The sequence below is a fragment of the Prionailurus bengalensis genome, unplaced genomic scaffold, assembly GCF_016509475.1.
Source record: "Prionailurus bengalensis isolate Pbe53 unplaced genomic scaffold, Fcat_Pben_1.1_paternal_pri Un_scaffold_68, whole genome shotgun sequence".
NCBI classification, from domain to species: domain Eukaryota; kingdom Metazoa; phylum Chordata; class Mammalia; order Carnivora; family Felidae; genus Prionailurus; species Prionailurus bengalensis.
In genome coordinates, this window is record NW_025091168.1 from 193,512 (window position 1) to 206,655 (window position 13,144).

Below are 13,144 nucleotides of genomic sequence, written 5' to 3' on the forward strand. Positions count from 1 at the left end.
ACCTATCCCAGCAGATTCTGATTCCGTGAGTCTAGAGTAGGACGTGAGCATCTGTGGTTTCTTTCTTTCTTTCTTTCTTAATTTTTTTTAAACATTTATTTATTTTTTGAGAGAAAGAGACACAGCATGAGCAGGAGAGGGGCAGAAAGAGACGGAGACGCAGCATCAGAAGCAGAGCCCGATCAAGAAACTTGATGCAGAATGGTTTAGCGGCAGAGCTAGGATCAGCTTGACAGAGCCTGGCCCCAAGGTCCATGTTTTAAATCACTATGCTTAGTCTCCAAGAACCTACAAAAAGTGCGAGCCTTAACCCAAAACCTTGGCATTCCCCACCTACATTCCCTAGTGGCCCCAGCTTCAAGGGCATTCTATCCATTCCTTTAACAGTTCGCACTCCCCTGCTCTGCCCCAACACCCTCCTATATCCCTGTTTTGCATTCAGCTTTCTGATCTCAGCTTCAACATTATTGCCTAAATTACAAACTCGAATGGCATGCCGTATTTCTCAGCACTCAACACAAAACCGTAATTATGTATTTCACGGGGAATTATTTGCTTCCTGTCTTTTCCGACGAGGTGGTGCTGCCCTCAGACGCCACGTCAGTCCTATTCATCATGTGTTCCCAATAACTGAATACCCACCAACCATTCAAAAAAGAACGCTTTGGCACAACGGATACGCTCAATAATTTCTGTGGAACGAATGAATAAAGTACACTCGAGCCTCGTGCTTCCAGGTGTGTGATACATGTCTGTGTTCACGATACTGGCCTCACTACACCCCCAAGTATGTAGACCCCTGTGGCATACAGGCAAGAGCTCTGGAAAATGCTGGCTCTGCACAGCAACATTATGGGGCCCCGGCAGTCCATTCCCCCACCCCCCCCCCCACTTCGACTGGCCTGAGTTTCAGGGGCACGATGGGGATCGTAACAACCCCCAATGAAAAGTAACCTATTAAAGAGGAAGAACTTGCACTTCTCCTAACTCCTCAAGACTAGAATTATTTGCTTCACTCTCTGTGAAGTCAAGTCTGTCTCCCAGCAAGACTTGAGCCTCACGAAGGCCACAAGACCCCGTTCGGCTGGTTTAGGGCCGGATTCCCAGTCCCGCTCTCCCCAGGCCTGACACACGGCAGAAGTGAGACAATTACCAGTTAAATAAATGAACCGCTGCTCTGTGCACTTCACAGGTGTGAAACCAGGGTCGCCCGAAATTGACCGGTACCTTCTGGCGCACCAGGATGTTTCCGATACGCTGGGATCACAGGCCCGCCTCCCACCTAGGCCCGTAAGCCCATGCCCCGCAAGCACCTCTTGCATATAGAAGCATCTTCGCAAGTGCAGCGCACTCCCTCGTCGTCTGGGCCTGTCGAGGAGGAAGAAGAGGCTGTGAAAGAGGGCCTCGTCAGGCTAGCGGCCATGGGCGTGGAGGTTCCGGGGTGCCGTGCCCACCGGGGACATGGAAGCGGGCTCCACAAATGCCCTGGAAAGGAGCGAGCCTCTGAGAAGACCGGAGAGAGGGGCTGGGCTCCACCGGTCTCAGACGGTGCGGCTCAGTTCCACCGCCCACCTCAGCTTCTCCAGCAACCTTCCCGCTCATTGACGCCTCTGCCCAGACGCTCATTGGACAATTTCTCCGCCCCCTTGGCCCGCGGAAGGGCTCATTGGATAGCTCTATTGGCCCCGCCCACACCACCGCGAGTCAGCTGAGTAGCGGGAAGGAAACAAGTGGACGCAAAACGAGAGCACCGCAATGCTTTCTGGGAATTGTGGTCGTGGGTGCGCTGGGAGTGCATTGAGTATTCATTTGTTTACTTACTTATTTACTTATTTATTCATTTATTCATTTGTGTGTGTGTGTGTGTGTGTGTGTGTGTGTGTGTGTGTGTGTGTGTGTGTTTATTTATGGGCGAGAGAGAGAGAGACAGAAGACAAGTGGGAAGGTCACGGGAAGGAGAGAGAATCTGCAACAAGCTGTATGTGCAGCGCAGAGCCTGACGCTAGGCTCCATCTCGCCACCGTGAGATCATGACCGCAACTGAAATCAGGAGGCGGTCCCTTAACCCACTAAGCCACCCAGGTACCCCAGGCTTTGGGTTTCTTATTGCTGGTCAGAAAATTTTATAACTGTGATTCACGCAGGGCGGGAGAGCTAGCAGGATGCTCAGCTTTGGGTCGAAGGGCAGAGAGTCCAGCTGGAAGAAACAAGTGTTCGTATTGCAGTTAGTCGGGGCTCAGTCTCATTCGACAATTGAACAAATGTTCACTGAGTCCTAACTCTGCGCCAGGAGCTGTGCTAAGTAAGGGCTTTGCGCACATAATCGCCTTTCAAATGTGGAGGAAGGAAGGTGTGGGAAATTGGTACAATGGAAAACTATGTTGCAGTGTAAATGCACCAGAGCTGCCAGTTACAAGCGTCAATGGCTGAATTTAAGGACATAATATTCAGTGAAAGAAGGGATGTAACACTTTTATAAAGTCCAAACCAAGCAAAACGGATGTTAAGAGATACATATATATGATAAAACACTCTACAGAAAAATAAAGGAATGGCGTGGGGGGGGGGGGAGGGAGACAGGAATCACCACACTTGTGACCTTTAGACAGTGGAGAGGATACAACACTGGAAAGGAAGGGTTACTTAGGCCCTTCAATCATTTCTCAAGTTGGGGTGGTTCACCTGTTTCATTATTACACATACCGAAGACATTCGTTACATATATTTTATACTGGCCTTCTAAAACATTTTCTAGGTAAGTAGTGTGTTTGTAGTTTGTTTGTAAGTAGTGTGTTTGTATGAGAGAGAGCACAAGCAGGGGTGGGGCGGAGAGAGAGGGGGACACAGAATCCGAAGCAGGCTCCAGACTCCGAGCCGTCAGCACAGAGCCCACCGCCAGCTAAAACTCAGGAACTGCGAGATCACGAAGCGCCGCCCAGTCCCACCGGTGCTCCGCCTAGCCGGGGCGGGAGTCGGGACCCGCGGCGGCGCCAGGAGCGGGACTCGGTGCGCTCGGCGAAGCGGCCAGGGTTGGGGGGCGGGGGCCAGGCGGCGCGCCTTGCCCGAGCCTGGCGCTCGTCGGCCAGCCCGGCCCCGCGCGACCCCCGGCGAGCGGCGCCGCTGGAAGTGACGGGGCGAGGGCGTGGCTCCGACCCGGTCCTGAAGCAGGAGCCGCCGCCTCAGACGCCGCCGCCGCAGACGCCGCTCAGCCGCGGCAGCAGCCGCAGTTAGCAGTCACAGCCGGAGCAGACGCCGCTTAGTTGCCGCAGCAGCCGCAGTAGCAGCCGCAGCCGGCGCAGCAGCAGGCGCCGCTCAGACGCCGCCGCCTCAGACGCCGCTCAGCTTCCGCAGCAGGCGCTGTAGCAGCCACAGCCTGAGCAGCCGCCGCCGCCGCCGCAGTCGCCGCCGCAGCCACCGCTCAGCGCCCGCAGCAGCCGCAGTAGCAGCCACAGCCGGAGCAGCCGTCGCAGTCGCCGCCGTAGCCACCGCTCAGCCCCTGCAGCAGCAGCCACAGCCGGCGCAGCAGGCGCAGCAGCAGCCGCCGCCGCCTCGGCCCGGAAGCGATGTAGCCGCGCCAGGCCGGAGCCCCGTGGGCCGCCGCTACCGCTGCCCTTGAACCGCACGAAGCAGCTCGCCAACCAGACCGTGGGCAGGTGAGTGAGCCGTGCCGGGCCGGCCGGGAGCGCGCGGGTCGGGGCGCAGGGGTCGGGGTCGTGGCCCGGGCCAGGGCGGGGCGGGGTGGGCCCGCGGCCCCGCGGGGCCCCGCGCTCCGGCCCGGCCGCCCGCCCGCTCCGCGCCGGGTCCGCTGCGGGTCAGGGACCAGGGCTGCCCCACGCAGCGGCCAGGCGGCCAGCTCGGGGCCTCCGCCCGAGCCCCCGGGAACGGCGGGGCGGCCGGCCTCCCGGGACGCCCCCCGCGCGGGTCCCCGCCGCCCATTGTCCCGGCCCCGCTGAGCGTCGTCCTCTGGGGTCTGGCCCCAAGCTTTCCCCGGGCCTCCCCCCCCTTATCCCGGGGCTTTGCCTTGGGCGAAAACTGGGCTAACTGGTGTGCCCGAGGCCGGGCGGGCGCGGTGCTCTGGGGGGCGGCATTCTCAGCCTTTCCGGGTCGCCCGGCCGCTGCCCACCGACCGTCCACCTCCAAGTGCCTGATGGCAGTAAATAAGGAAGGGGCGATCAGAGCCCATCGGAGCCGCTTAGGGAGACTCGGGACTCCCTTGGAGGGACTTTGGAGGGTGTGCCGTCTCCCAACAGTGGCCCCTGTGGACCGGACTGCTCAAGTTCTTGACCTGTAGACATTTGGAACCGGAGGAAAGAATTGTGGAAAGGCCTTGGGCAAATGGAAAAACAAAAAGAGGGGGGGGCTTTCCAAACAGCTTTTCTCACTTTGGATTGGGGAGCAAATCCTTGTCCAGGTTTCTCTGGTATGGCTTCAATGCTTGACAGGAAACGATCTATGATGAAATGACAGAAGAGACCGGAGTTTGTAGTGGTTTTGAGAGCCTCTGGAGGTTGATCATGGTGTGCTGTGTTATCTGGGGTAAATCTTTCAAGGTCTTTCAGGGCAGTGAGCCGTCCTGTCCCCGCTGACTGTTTCCTCCGAGAAGGGGTATGAAAGTGTGACTTTTTCATCGCTTTTTCTTCTTCTTTGTTTTCAACAGTTGAGTAAAAGGGGGCGTTTGGTTTGGCCAGAGCACGTGGGGACACTCCTTTTCTGTGTGTGTCTGAAAACACTTTTACCTCCCCTTGAGCTTTCTATCTTTGCTTTTTACACTTTCATTCCCCCCCCTCCCCCAACGTTTTGCTTAGTTTTGTTCAATTTCGTTGCTACCCCCATCCTGTTATCTTCGTGTGCGCTTATCCTGTTTCCAGAGTGGATCCCTGTCCCTACAGCCTAGCGGTGCCTACTTTTCTGTCATTTGTAGGACAATGATAGAAATAAGGAGTGCCAAGGGGAAGGCAGACGGAATAGTCGTGGGGCCCAAAGCTTCAAGCAGGCATCTGTGAATGAGTTACAAGATAACTCCTTAGGAGTTATCTCCCCCTACCCCCCCCCCCAGCATTCTCAGTAACATGCATTGTGAAATCAGTATTTAGTGACTATCAAGACCCATCTGTCACATTGTCGTTCTGTCCAGTTTGTACATCTCATGAGGAAAGGGGTGTTTGCTCTTTTTGCACAAAGTTGTGAGACTTTTCAAGCTATCAAGCCACTCAGGGTCTCTTTGGCTCCGGCTTCCTCTGTAGCAGCTTCTCTCTTCACGCTTCCGAATTACAGCCGTATGTGGCTCCTTTCGGTTGCCAGAGGCCGCCGAACCTTCTTCCCTGTTAGCCTCTGCCTGGAAGTCTCCAAAGCTCCTTTCGCCTCACCTGCCCTATACCTGCCTCCTACGCATTCTTTAGGTGTCCAGGCAAAGGTCACTGCCTCTAAAAGACCTTCTCTGATGCTCCAAGCCTGGATGGGGAGGCCCTCTCCTGGCCACTTACATACGTCCACATAGCGCCTGCTTTTCTATAATGCAACGCCTGTTTACTTGTAAGTATTCTCCATTAGACTGAACGCCTCCATTCTCCTTGCCATCTTTCTGTTTCCTTGGCCAGCTCTGCTGTGGCTCCTGTCCTAGGGTCGATTCTCCATAAACATTTGTCAATCCAGCACACATCTAGTTCTTACCAGCTCGCTCCGGTGGTGTGAGCCCAAGAATGGGAACATGAAAGCTGGATAAATAGTGATTCGTGGTAGGATTGTTAATTCTGGCCCTGACCTTTGACTCTGTTTGAAAATCTTTATTGCTAGATGCCAGTGGAAGCAGCAGCTGTTACGGAGCTGTTAGGGGTGTGGCAATTTCTGCTCCCAGAGCCAAAACTGTTTCCTGGGGAAGCTTTGGCTTTACTGCTGTTGATTCCCTCGACAAGTTTGTATTTTTTGCACGTCAAGAATTACGAAGGACTAGGGAGGAAAAACGGAGGCAAGAGAGAGCCTAGAATTGTAATTGTGTGTTATTGGCGTAGGCATCAGGATTGGGATTTGGGGGGTATTTGGGTCAAGAGGAAAGGTAGAAAGCAGAGAAGTTACCTCCCCCCCCAACCACCCCCCGCAGCCAGGAGTGATATTCTGTGTGTGAGTGGCTCGCCCATTGTGTCTGTGATGGATGCATAGAGTTCTGAGTGGTGTCTTGCGAGGAAGTATTCTCTTCCCAACAATGAGGACCTCGTGAGTCACCCCACACTGAGGTTCTGTGGGATGGACGTGTGGGAGAATTCGTAACGGCTAGAAGAAGTTGAGTTCTCATGATGCAGTTTGTGGACAATGGGTGCATGAGTCTGTTTCGGGAGATGGTTTGTGTATCACAGGCGCGAGGATGATGCAGTGGTCTCTTGAGTGGGGTGTCCCAAAGAAGAGAATTAGGATGGCTGATTCATCCGTGCAAGAGACCCTTATTGAGCCCAAATTATGTGCCGTTGTGGGAAGTAGAAAAGAATCCAAGTGAATACAAACGCGGCTTCTGCCCTGAAGGGGCTCCACAGACTTGTGGAAGAGATAGGCAAGCAAAAACGATTATGTACCACGAGGTAAGTCCTTACAGAGGGATGGCTGACACACTAAGTGAAACTCTACTCTTATTGGAAGGAGAGAGGTAACACAACACAACAAACAAAAAAACACAGGAGAAAATTTGACCAGAGGCTTTCCCCTCTATCTTTCAACACTTCTTTCAAACTTCTGTTGTATTGAGTAGGTCCCTTTTTTTTTGTTTGATTAAAAAAAAATTTTTTTTTGTAAATATTTATTTTTGAGTGAGAGGGTAGACAGAACAGGAGCGGGGGAGAGGCAGAGAGAGAGGGAAACACAGAACCCGAAGCAGGCTCCAGGCTCCGAGCTGTCAGCACAGAGCCTGACGCGGGCCTCAAACCCACGAACCGAGAGATGGTGACCGGAGCCGAAGTCAGACACTTGACCCAGTGAGCCACCCAGGTGCCGCGTAGGTCTCTTTTGATTGTCAGTCAACCCACCTCGAGGGGCGCCTGGGTGGCTCGGTTGGCTGAGGATCCGGCTCTTGATTTCAGCTCAGGTCCTGATCTCACACTTCCTGGGATGAAGCTGTGTGCCAATGGCGGGGAGCCTGCTTGGGATCTTCTCTGTCTCTGCCCCTTCCCCGCTCCCTGTCTCAATGAGGAAAAAAGAAAAAAAAACACAAAACCAGACCGACTGGAATTGTTATAAGCCAAGCTGCGAATTTGATTGGCTCCTATGTGAGGAAAAGAGTCCAAAAGCAATATAGTTGCAGCCAGGGCTGGCTCCAGGGGTTCCACTCTTTAGGGAAGCTGTGTCGATAAGCAGGAATCGCCCCTCCACCCCCCGGCTTCCAACGTCTTCAGTTCAAGTCCCAGAGGGACAAAGAATACCTTTCACTGTGGCCAGAGCCCCAGGATTGACTCTGAAGGTATCTGATGGGGTCAGTGGCCTTTCCCCGGACATGGCAATGGAGTCAGCCCCACCCAAGCCACAGGGGCCTAGAATGGGAGGGTGTGAGCCCCCTCCCCCACAAGATAACCGGGGTGTTCTTACCAGCAGGAGGCAGGAAGTGTGGTCTTTTCTAGTCCTGCTAAACGGAAAGAAAGCTTTTTGGAAATCCCTGACGCAGAGAAGCCAGTAGCTGCGCATGGCAGTTGGCGTGGAGGGTGTGGAGGCAGGGGTGCACCAAGGTGGGGAACTTGCGCATTTGGTTGTGAGGTCGATGAGTCCAGGAGGACAGGGATCTGGGGCCTAATAGCAGAGTTGACTATGCGGGTGAGGCTCTGGAAGGGAGTGTCTCTTTGGGTGTCGGTTTCTGCCAATATTGAAGCTCTCCGTGGAGGCCTGAATGTTCTCCTAGATAGTAGCCTTTAGATAAGTCAGGGTTGCAAACTCCAAGCCTCAGGGGGCCAGGCTAATAAGAAGAAAATAAGAGCGACTTGGACCAGGTGAGGGCCGTGGGGGACCCGACGGCGCCTGTCTTACCAAAGGGCCGCGTGAGAATATGGGCCCGCTGTCGGGCCCGACCTTTGGAGTTGTTGAGAAAGGCCTCAAATCTGGATTTTCATGAAGATGAGGTGGCATTTAATGCCAATTGAAAACGACCACCAGGACCCTGAGCGGGACTAAACAAAACACATCTGTGGCCAGATTCGGTCTGTGGGTCACCAGTGGGCAGTTGCTTGTGGAAAAGGTTGGGGAGGTGAAGATTCCTGTGATGATTTTTCTCTTTTTCCTCCTGCGCCCCACCCTCCCATGACTACCTTCTCAGTTCTTGGATGTGTCGACGAGCTCGTCCTTTCCTTTACAGAAACGTTTCAGAGATCCGAGAGTAGTGATCATCAGTACTTCTCTCCCGGTTTGGTTTCCCAAGTGCTGTACCGAACCACCTGGCCTGGTCTCACCTACTGGTGCTTGTTATCATTTCTGGTTTAGAGAGAGGAAAAATGACCTGCTGTTGTCTGCCCGGCCAGCGAGTGGCCGAGGCAGGACTTGGGGCCCGGGGTGTGACTCCGGACCCCGTGTGTTTCCGACTGTAGACACTGGGCCGGCTGCCCGCCAGGGAAGGGTTCCTGTGGATGAAATGTCTTTGGTGCTTGCTGACTTGCTGGGCTAGATGCTTTTGAGTCAAGTCTCTCACTGCCTTGTCCACAGCAACTGCCAGAGGTGATGTTATGGATTCCTGATTTAATGATGAGGAAGCGAGGACTCAAAGAGGTCATCGGGCTAGTTAACGAGAGCGCTGCCGTTCATCAGAAACCAGGGTTCTGCCTCCAAAGCAGGGAGAAGTCCTCACTTCACCCAGGCAACTCTTTCTTTAAGAAACCCCGTGTTAGAATTCTGTGTGACGACGCTTCCACAGAATCCTGGAAGCTGAGAGTTGGATGTTGCTCTAGTCCAGGGGCTCCTGCCAGGGATGGCCCCCTGGGGGACATTTGGCAATGGCCGGAGACATTTTTGTTTTTGTTGTGACTTGGCTCGGGCGTGGGGTGCTCCTGGCATCTGGCGACACAGGCCGGGGATGCTGCTGACCAGCCTACACCGCCCAGGACAGCCTCGCCGCACAGAATCATCTGGTCCCAAATGTCAAGCGTGGTGAGGTTGGGAAAGCCTGGTCGAGTCCTTTGAGATGCTGGATATGTGAATCGTGAAAACCCAAGATGGGTGATGTTTGCCTGCAGGGTGAAGATGTGTTCTGTTTGGTCTGTTTCTTACGTGTGGAAGTCTTGATGACAATCATCGGCCATACTGAACACTTGGGAGTTCTCACGTGGAAACCTGGACTTCCAGCTTCTTCTCAAATCATGCAAGACCTAGCGAAACCTGGCATCGCGCCCTCGCGACGCGAGTACACGTGGTCGTAGCTGCAGCTGCGTAGGTGCTGTCTCGTCTGGGTGGGGCATCGACCGTCCAGTGTGCCCGGGTCCCTACCTGGCTTGTCCTGCTGTGTTATGTTCCTTGCGGACCCACCCCACTCACAGGTCTCTATCGACCTTCTCCAGGAGCAGCAGAGTCTCTACCTCGCGAGGTAGCCCGTTCCGTTAGGGGCAACGTGAGTCCGAGGCATCTCTGCCCGTGAGTCCCAGGGGAGTCCTCTGCTGCCACGACGCATCTGTCTCCCTTCCGCGAGACGGCCCTTTCTGTGTTCGGCCTCGCAAACCGTGTCCTCGCTCTATCAGCGGTAACATTCTCCCCCCACCCCACCCCCCCCACCTATTCCACGCCCTGACTTCCTCCGCCTTTTCCAGGGGAGGTGGCTGTGCTTGGTTCGCTTCAGTCTGAGTGGATCCCGTCCAGCCTCTGCATAGAGCAGAGGAGGAAAGGAAAGTGTTCTCTCCACGACTTCTGAATCCGAGCTTCCGTGGCCTGGTCATCCACTGTATTACCTACTGTGAAATCAAACAGGGTTGTTTATAGGTGAGTGAAGAAAGCCCGTGGTTCACTGAACCAAAATGAACCCTAAACAGATGTGCTCACGTGTGGCCTTATGGCGTTGGTTTTACACGTGAAGGCAGCATGTCATTCTAAGAGGAAACGATGTCTGTGGTCGTGGTTCCCAGTGTGTCCGCGGCAGCCCCCTGCCCCCGAGATTGGACATGGGTGTATGGTGTAGGGTCCCAGAGTCAGTATGCACACCAGGCAGTCTTGTCGGACTGGAGATGTTTGGCCTTTATGATTCTGTTTCTGTTTCTCAAATGTAGGCAGAGGCCATCGTAATCAATCAAGTGTAGATTCACGTACAAATATTACACTCCTACCTGCCGTGTGTGTCTATTGTCTTAAACGTGGATGTGAAAAGTACAGCAGGCCCACGGTCCTTTTTCCAAAACCCTAGGGGCCAGATGAGTTTTGGAATTCAGACGTTTTCAGATTTTATTGTATTTTTTTTTTATTTCTTATTTTTTTTTTACGTTTATTGATTTTTGAGACAGAGAGAGACAGAGCATGAACGGGGGAGGGTCAGAGAGAGGGAGACACAGAATCCGAAACGGGCTCCAGGCTCTGAGCCGTCAGCACAGGGCCCGACGCGGGGCTCGAACTCACGGACCGCGAGATCGTGACCCGATCCGAAGTGGGACGCTCAACGGACTGAGCCAGCCAGGTGCCCCATAAGTAGCCACTGTTTTCAGTTATAGTTCTATCCGTATAAACCCTGCTACCCTTAAAACACCTGGGATCCCAACAGATTTAAAGACGGTAAATAGTTTGCTCTTTCTTATAGATTTGGCTAATAGGTTCTGTTCAGCGCCGATTTCAATGTCCTCTCGGCCACCTTTCCCTTGACCTTGAAGGGGACATGTTTTACCTTGTTATGCACAGGGCACCCAAACCCTTCTGCTATCACATGTCATCTTTGCAGGCAGGATCTTAACTTACCTATCTTTCTCCGGGAGCACAGGTATGACATCCTACCGTGAGGACATTTGTTGGACACGTTTGTTGAGGACATACAAGTCTCCAATCTTTCCGTATTTTGGGGGTTCTGGAGGCAACATATTCCTTGTTGTTGATTTTACTTCAGCCCATTTATGCTGTTACTTGTAAAGCAGACCACATTGAGTGGGCCTCCACCCAAACAAAGTGGTTGGAGAATACTCTCCTCCCATAGAGACAAATGTACGTGTATGTCTTCCTTTGGCCACAGCCTCCAAACCCACCAATGTCTACCCTGGTCAGAAGTAACCACTGTTTTGGGGTGCCTTGGTGGCTCGGTCAGTGTAAGCATCTGACTTTGGCTCAGGTTGTGGTCTCGTGCCTTGTGATCTTGTGGCTTGTGACCTCTCAGCTCTGGAGTTCAAGCCCCGCCTGTGTCAGCGCAGAACCTGCTTCAGGTCCCCCCTCCCTCTCTCTCTCTCTCTCTCTCTCTCTCTCTCTCTCTCTCTGCGCCCCTCCCCCATTTTCACTCTCAAACAAGATAAATAAATATCAAAAAATTATTGCAAAAAAAAAAGTAGCCACTGTTTTGTTAATTAAAAAGTATTTTTATTAACATTTATTTTTAAGAGACAGAGACAGAGCATGGGCGGGGAAGGGGCAGAGAGAGCAAGAGAGAGAGGGAGACACAGGATCTGAAGCAGGCTCCAGGCTTCCAGCTGTCTGCACAGAGCCCGACGCGGGGCTCAAACTCAAAAAACGCGAGATCATGACCTGAGCCCAAGTTGGACGCTCAACCGACGGAGCCACCCAGGCGCCTCTAAATTTTTTGTTACCTTTATTCATTTTTGAAAGACAGCACAAGCAGGGGTGGGGCAGAGAGAGAGGGGGACACAGAATCCGAAGCGGGCTCCAGGCTCCGAGCCGTCAGCACAGAACCCAGCGCGGAGCTAAACCTCAGGAACCGCGAGATCACGAACCGCCGCCCCCTCCCACCGGTGCACGGCCTAGCCGGGGGGCGGGCGTCGGGACCCGCAGTGCCGCCGGGACGCGGTGCTCCACGCGCTCTGCGGAGTGGCTCGGGTTGCGGGGGGTGGGCAGAGGGGGCTCAGGCGGCGGGGGCCAGGCCGCGCCCGAGCCCGGCGCTCCTCTGCCAGCCCGGCCCCGCGCGGCCCCCGGCGGGCGGCGCCGCTGGAAGTGACACGGCGAGGGCTGGGCTCCGGCCCGGGAGCAGCAGCCCCCGACGTCGCCACAGACGCCGCTCAGCCGCCCTAGCAGCCACAGCCGCCGCGGCCGCTCAGCCGCGGCAGCAGCCGCAGTAGTAGCCGCACCCGGCGCAGCTGCCGCCGCCACAGACGCCACTCAGCCGCCGTAGCAGCCGCAACCTCCGCGGCCGTTGAGCCGCCGCAGCCGCCGCAGTAGTAGCTGCAGTCACCGCCACCGCCGAGGCTGCTGCTCAGCCGCCGCAGTAGCAGCCGCAGGAGGCGCAGCCGCTGCTGCCGTAGCAGCAGGAGCCACAGCAGCAGGCGCGGCCGACGCAGCAGCCGCAGGAGCAGCAGCAGGCACAGCCCCCGCCGCCGCAGCAGCCGCAGTAGTAGCCGCAGGCGCCGCAGTCGCAGGCGCCGCAGCCGCTCAGCCCCCGCAGCAGCCGCAGTAGCAGCCGCAGCCCGCACAGCCGCCGCCGCCGCTCAGCCGCTGAAGCAGCCGCAGTAGTAGCTGCAGCCAGCGCAGCCGCCGCTGGCGCCGCCGCAGTCGCCACGGCAACCGCCGCTCAGCCCCCGCAGCAGCCGCAGTAGCAGCCGCCGCCGCCGCCTCGACCCGGAAGCGATGTAGCCGCTCCAGGCCCGAGCCCCGCGGCCGCCGCTGTCGCTGCCCTTGAACCGCAAGAAGCAGCTCGCCAAGCAGACCGTGGGCAGGTGAGTGAGCCGTGCCAGGCCGGCCGGGAGCACGCGGGCCGGGGACCAGGGGTCAGGGTCGTGGCCCGCGCCGGGGTGGGCCCGCTGGCCCGCTGGGCCCTGTGCTCGGGCCAGCCGCCCGCTCCGCGCCGTGTCCCCTTCGGGCCAGGGACCAGGGCTGCGCCACGCCGCGGCCAGGCGGCCAGTTCGGGGCCGCCGCCCGAGCCCCCGGGAACAGCGGGGCGGCCGGCCTCCCGGGACGCCCCTCGCGCGGGTCCCCGCCGCCCATTGTCCCGGCCCCGCTGAGCGTCGTCCTCTGGGGTCTGGCCCCAAGCTTTCCCCGGGCCTCCCCCCCTCTCCCG

At 56.1% G+C, this 13,144-nt stretch overlaps 1 protein-coding gene and 1 pseudogene across 1 annotated transcript; one reads left to right on the forward strand and one right to left on the reverse strand.

Moving 5' to 3' along the window:
- Positions 1-1,549, reverse strand: part of LOC122478463 — a 38,017-nt pseudogene extending 36,468 nt beyond the window's left edge.
- An 8,501-nt stretch (positions 1,550-10,050) lies between these two features.
- On the forward strand, positions 10,051-12,808 carry LOC122478462 (protamine-like). The gene is made up of 3 exons (XM_043572058.1): positions 10,051-10,122; positions 12,313-12,560; positions 12,682-12,808. The coding sequence occupies exons 1-3, from the start codon at positions 10,051-10,053 to the stop codon at positions 12,764-12,766; spliced, it is 405 nt and encodes a 134-aa protein (XP_043427993.1). The 3' UTR covers positions 12,767-12,808.
- Positions 12,809-13,144: the final 336 nt, after the last annotated feature.

Excerpts from the sequence above, each read along its gene's own strand:
- LOC122478462 (XM_043572058.1), top strand. The coding sequence starts at position 10,051 with ATGTCTGTGGTCGTGGTTCCCAGTGTGTCCGCGGCAGCCCCCTGCCCC. Across the intron at positions 10,123-12,312 it reads ATTGGACATGGGTGTATGGT|CTGCAGTCACCGCCACCGCC; the intron begins GTAGGGTCCCAG and ends CCGCAGTAGTAG. Across the intron at positions 12,561-12,681 it reads GTAGCAGCCGCAGCCCGCAC|AGCAGCCGCCGCCGCCGCCT; the intron begins AGCCGCCGCCGC and ends AGCAGCCGCAGT.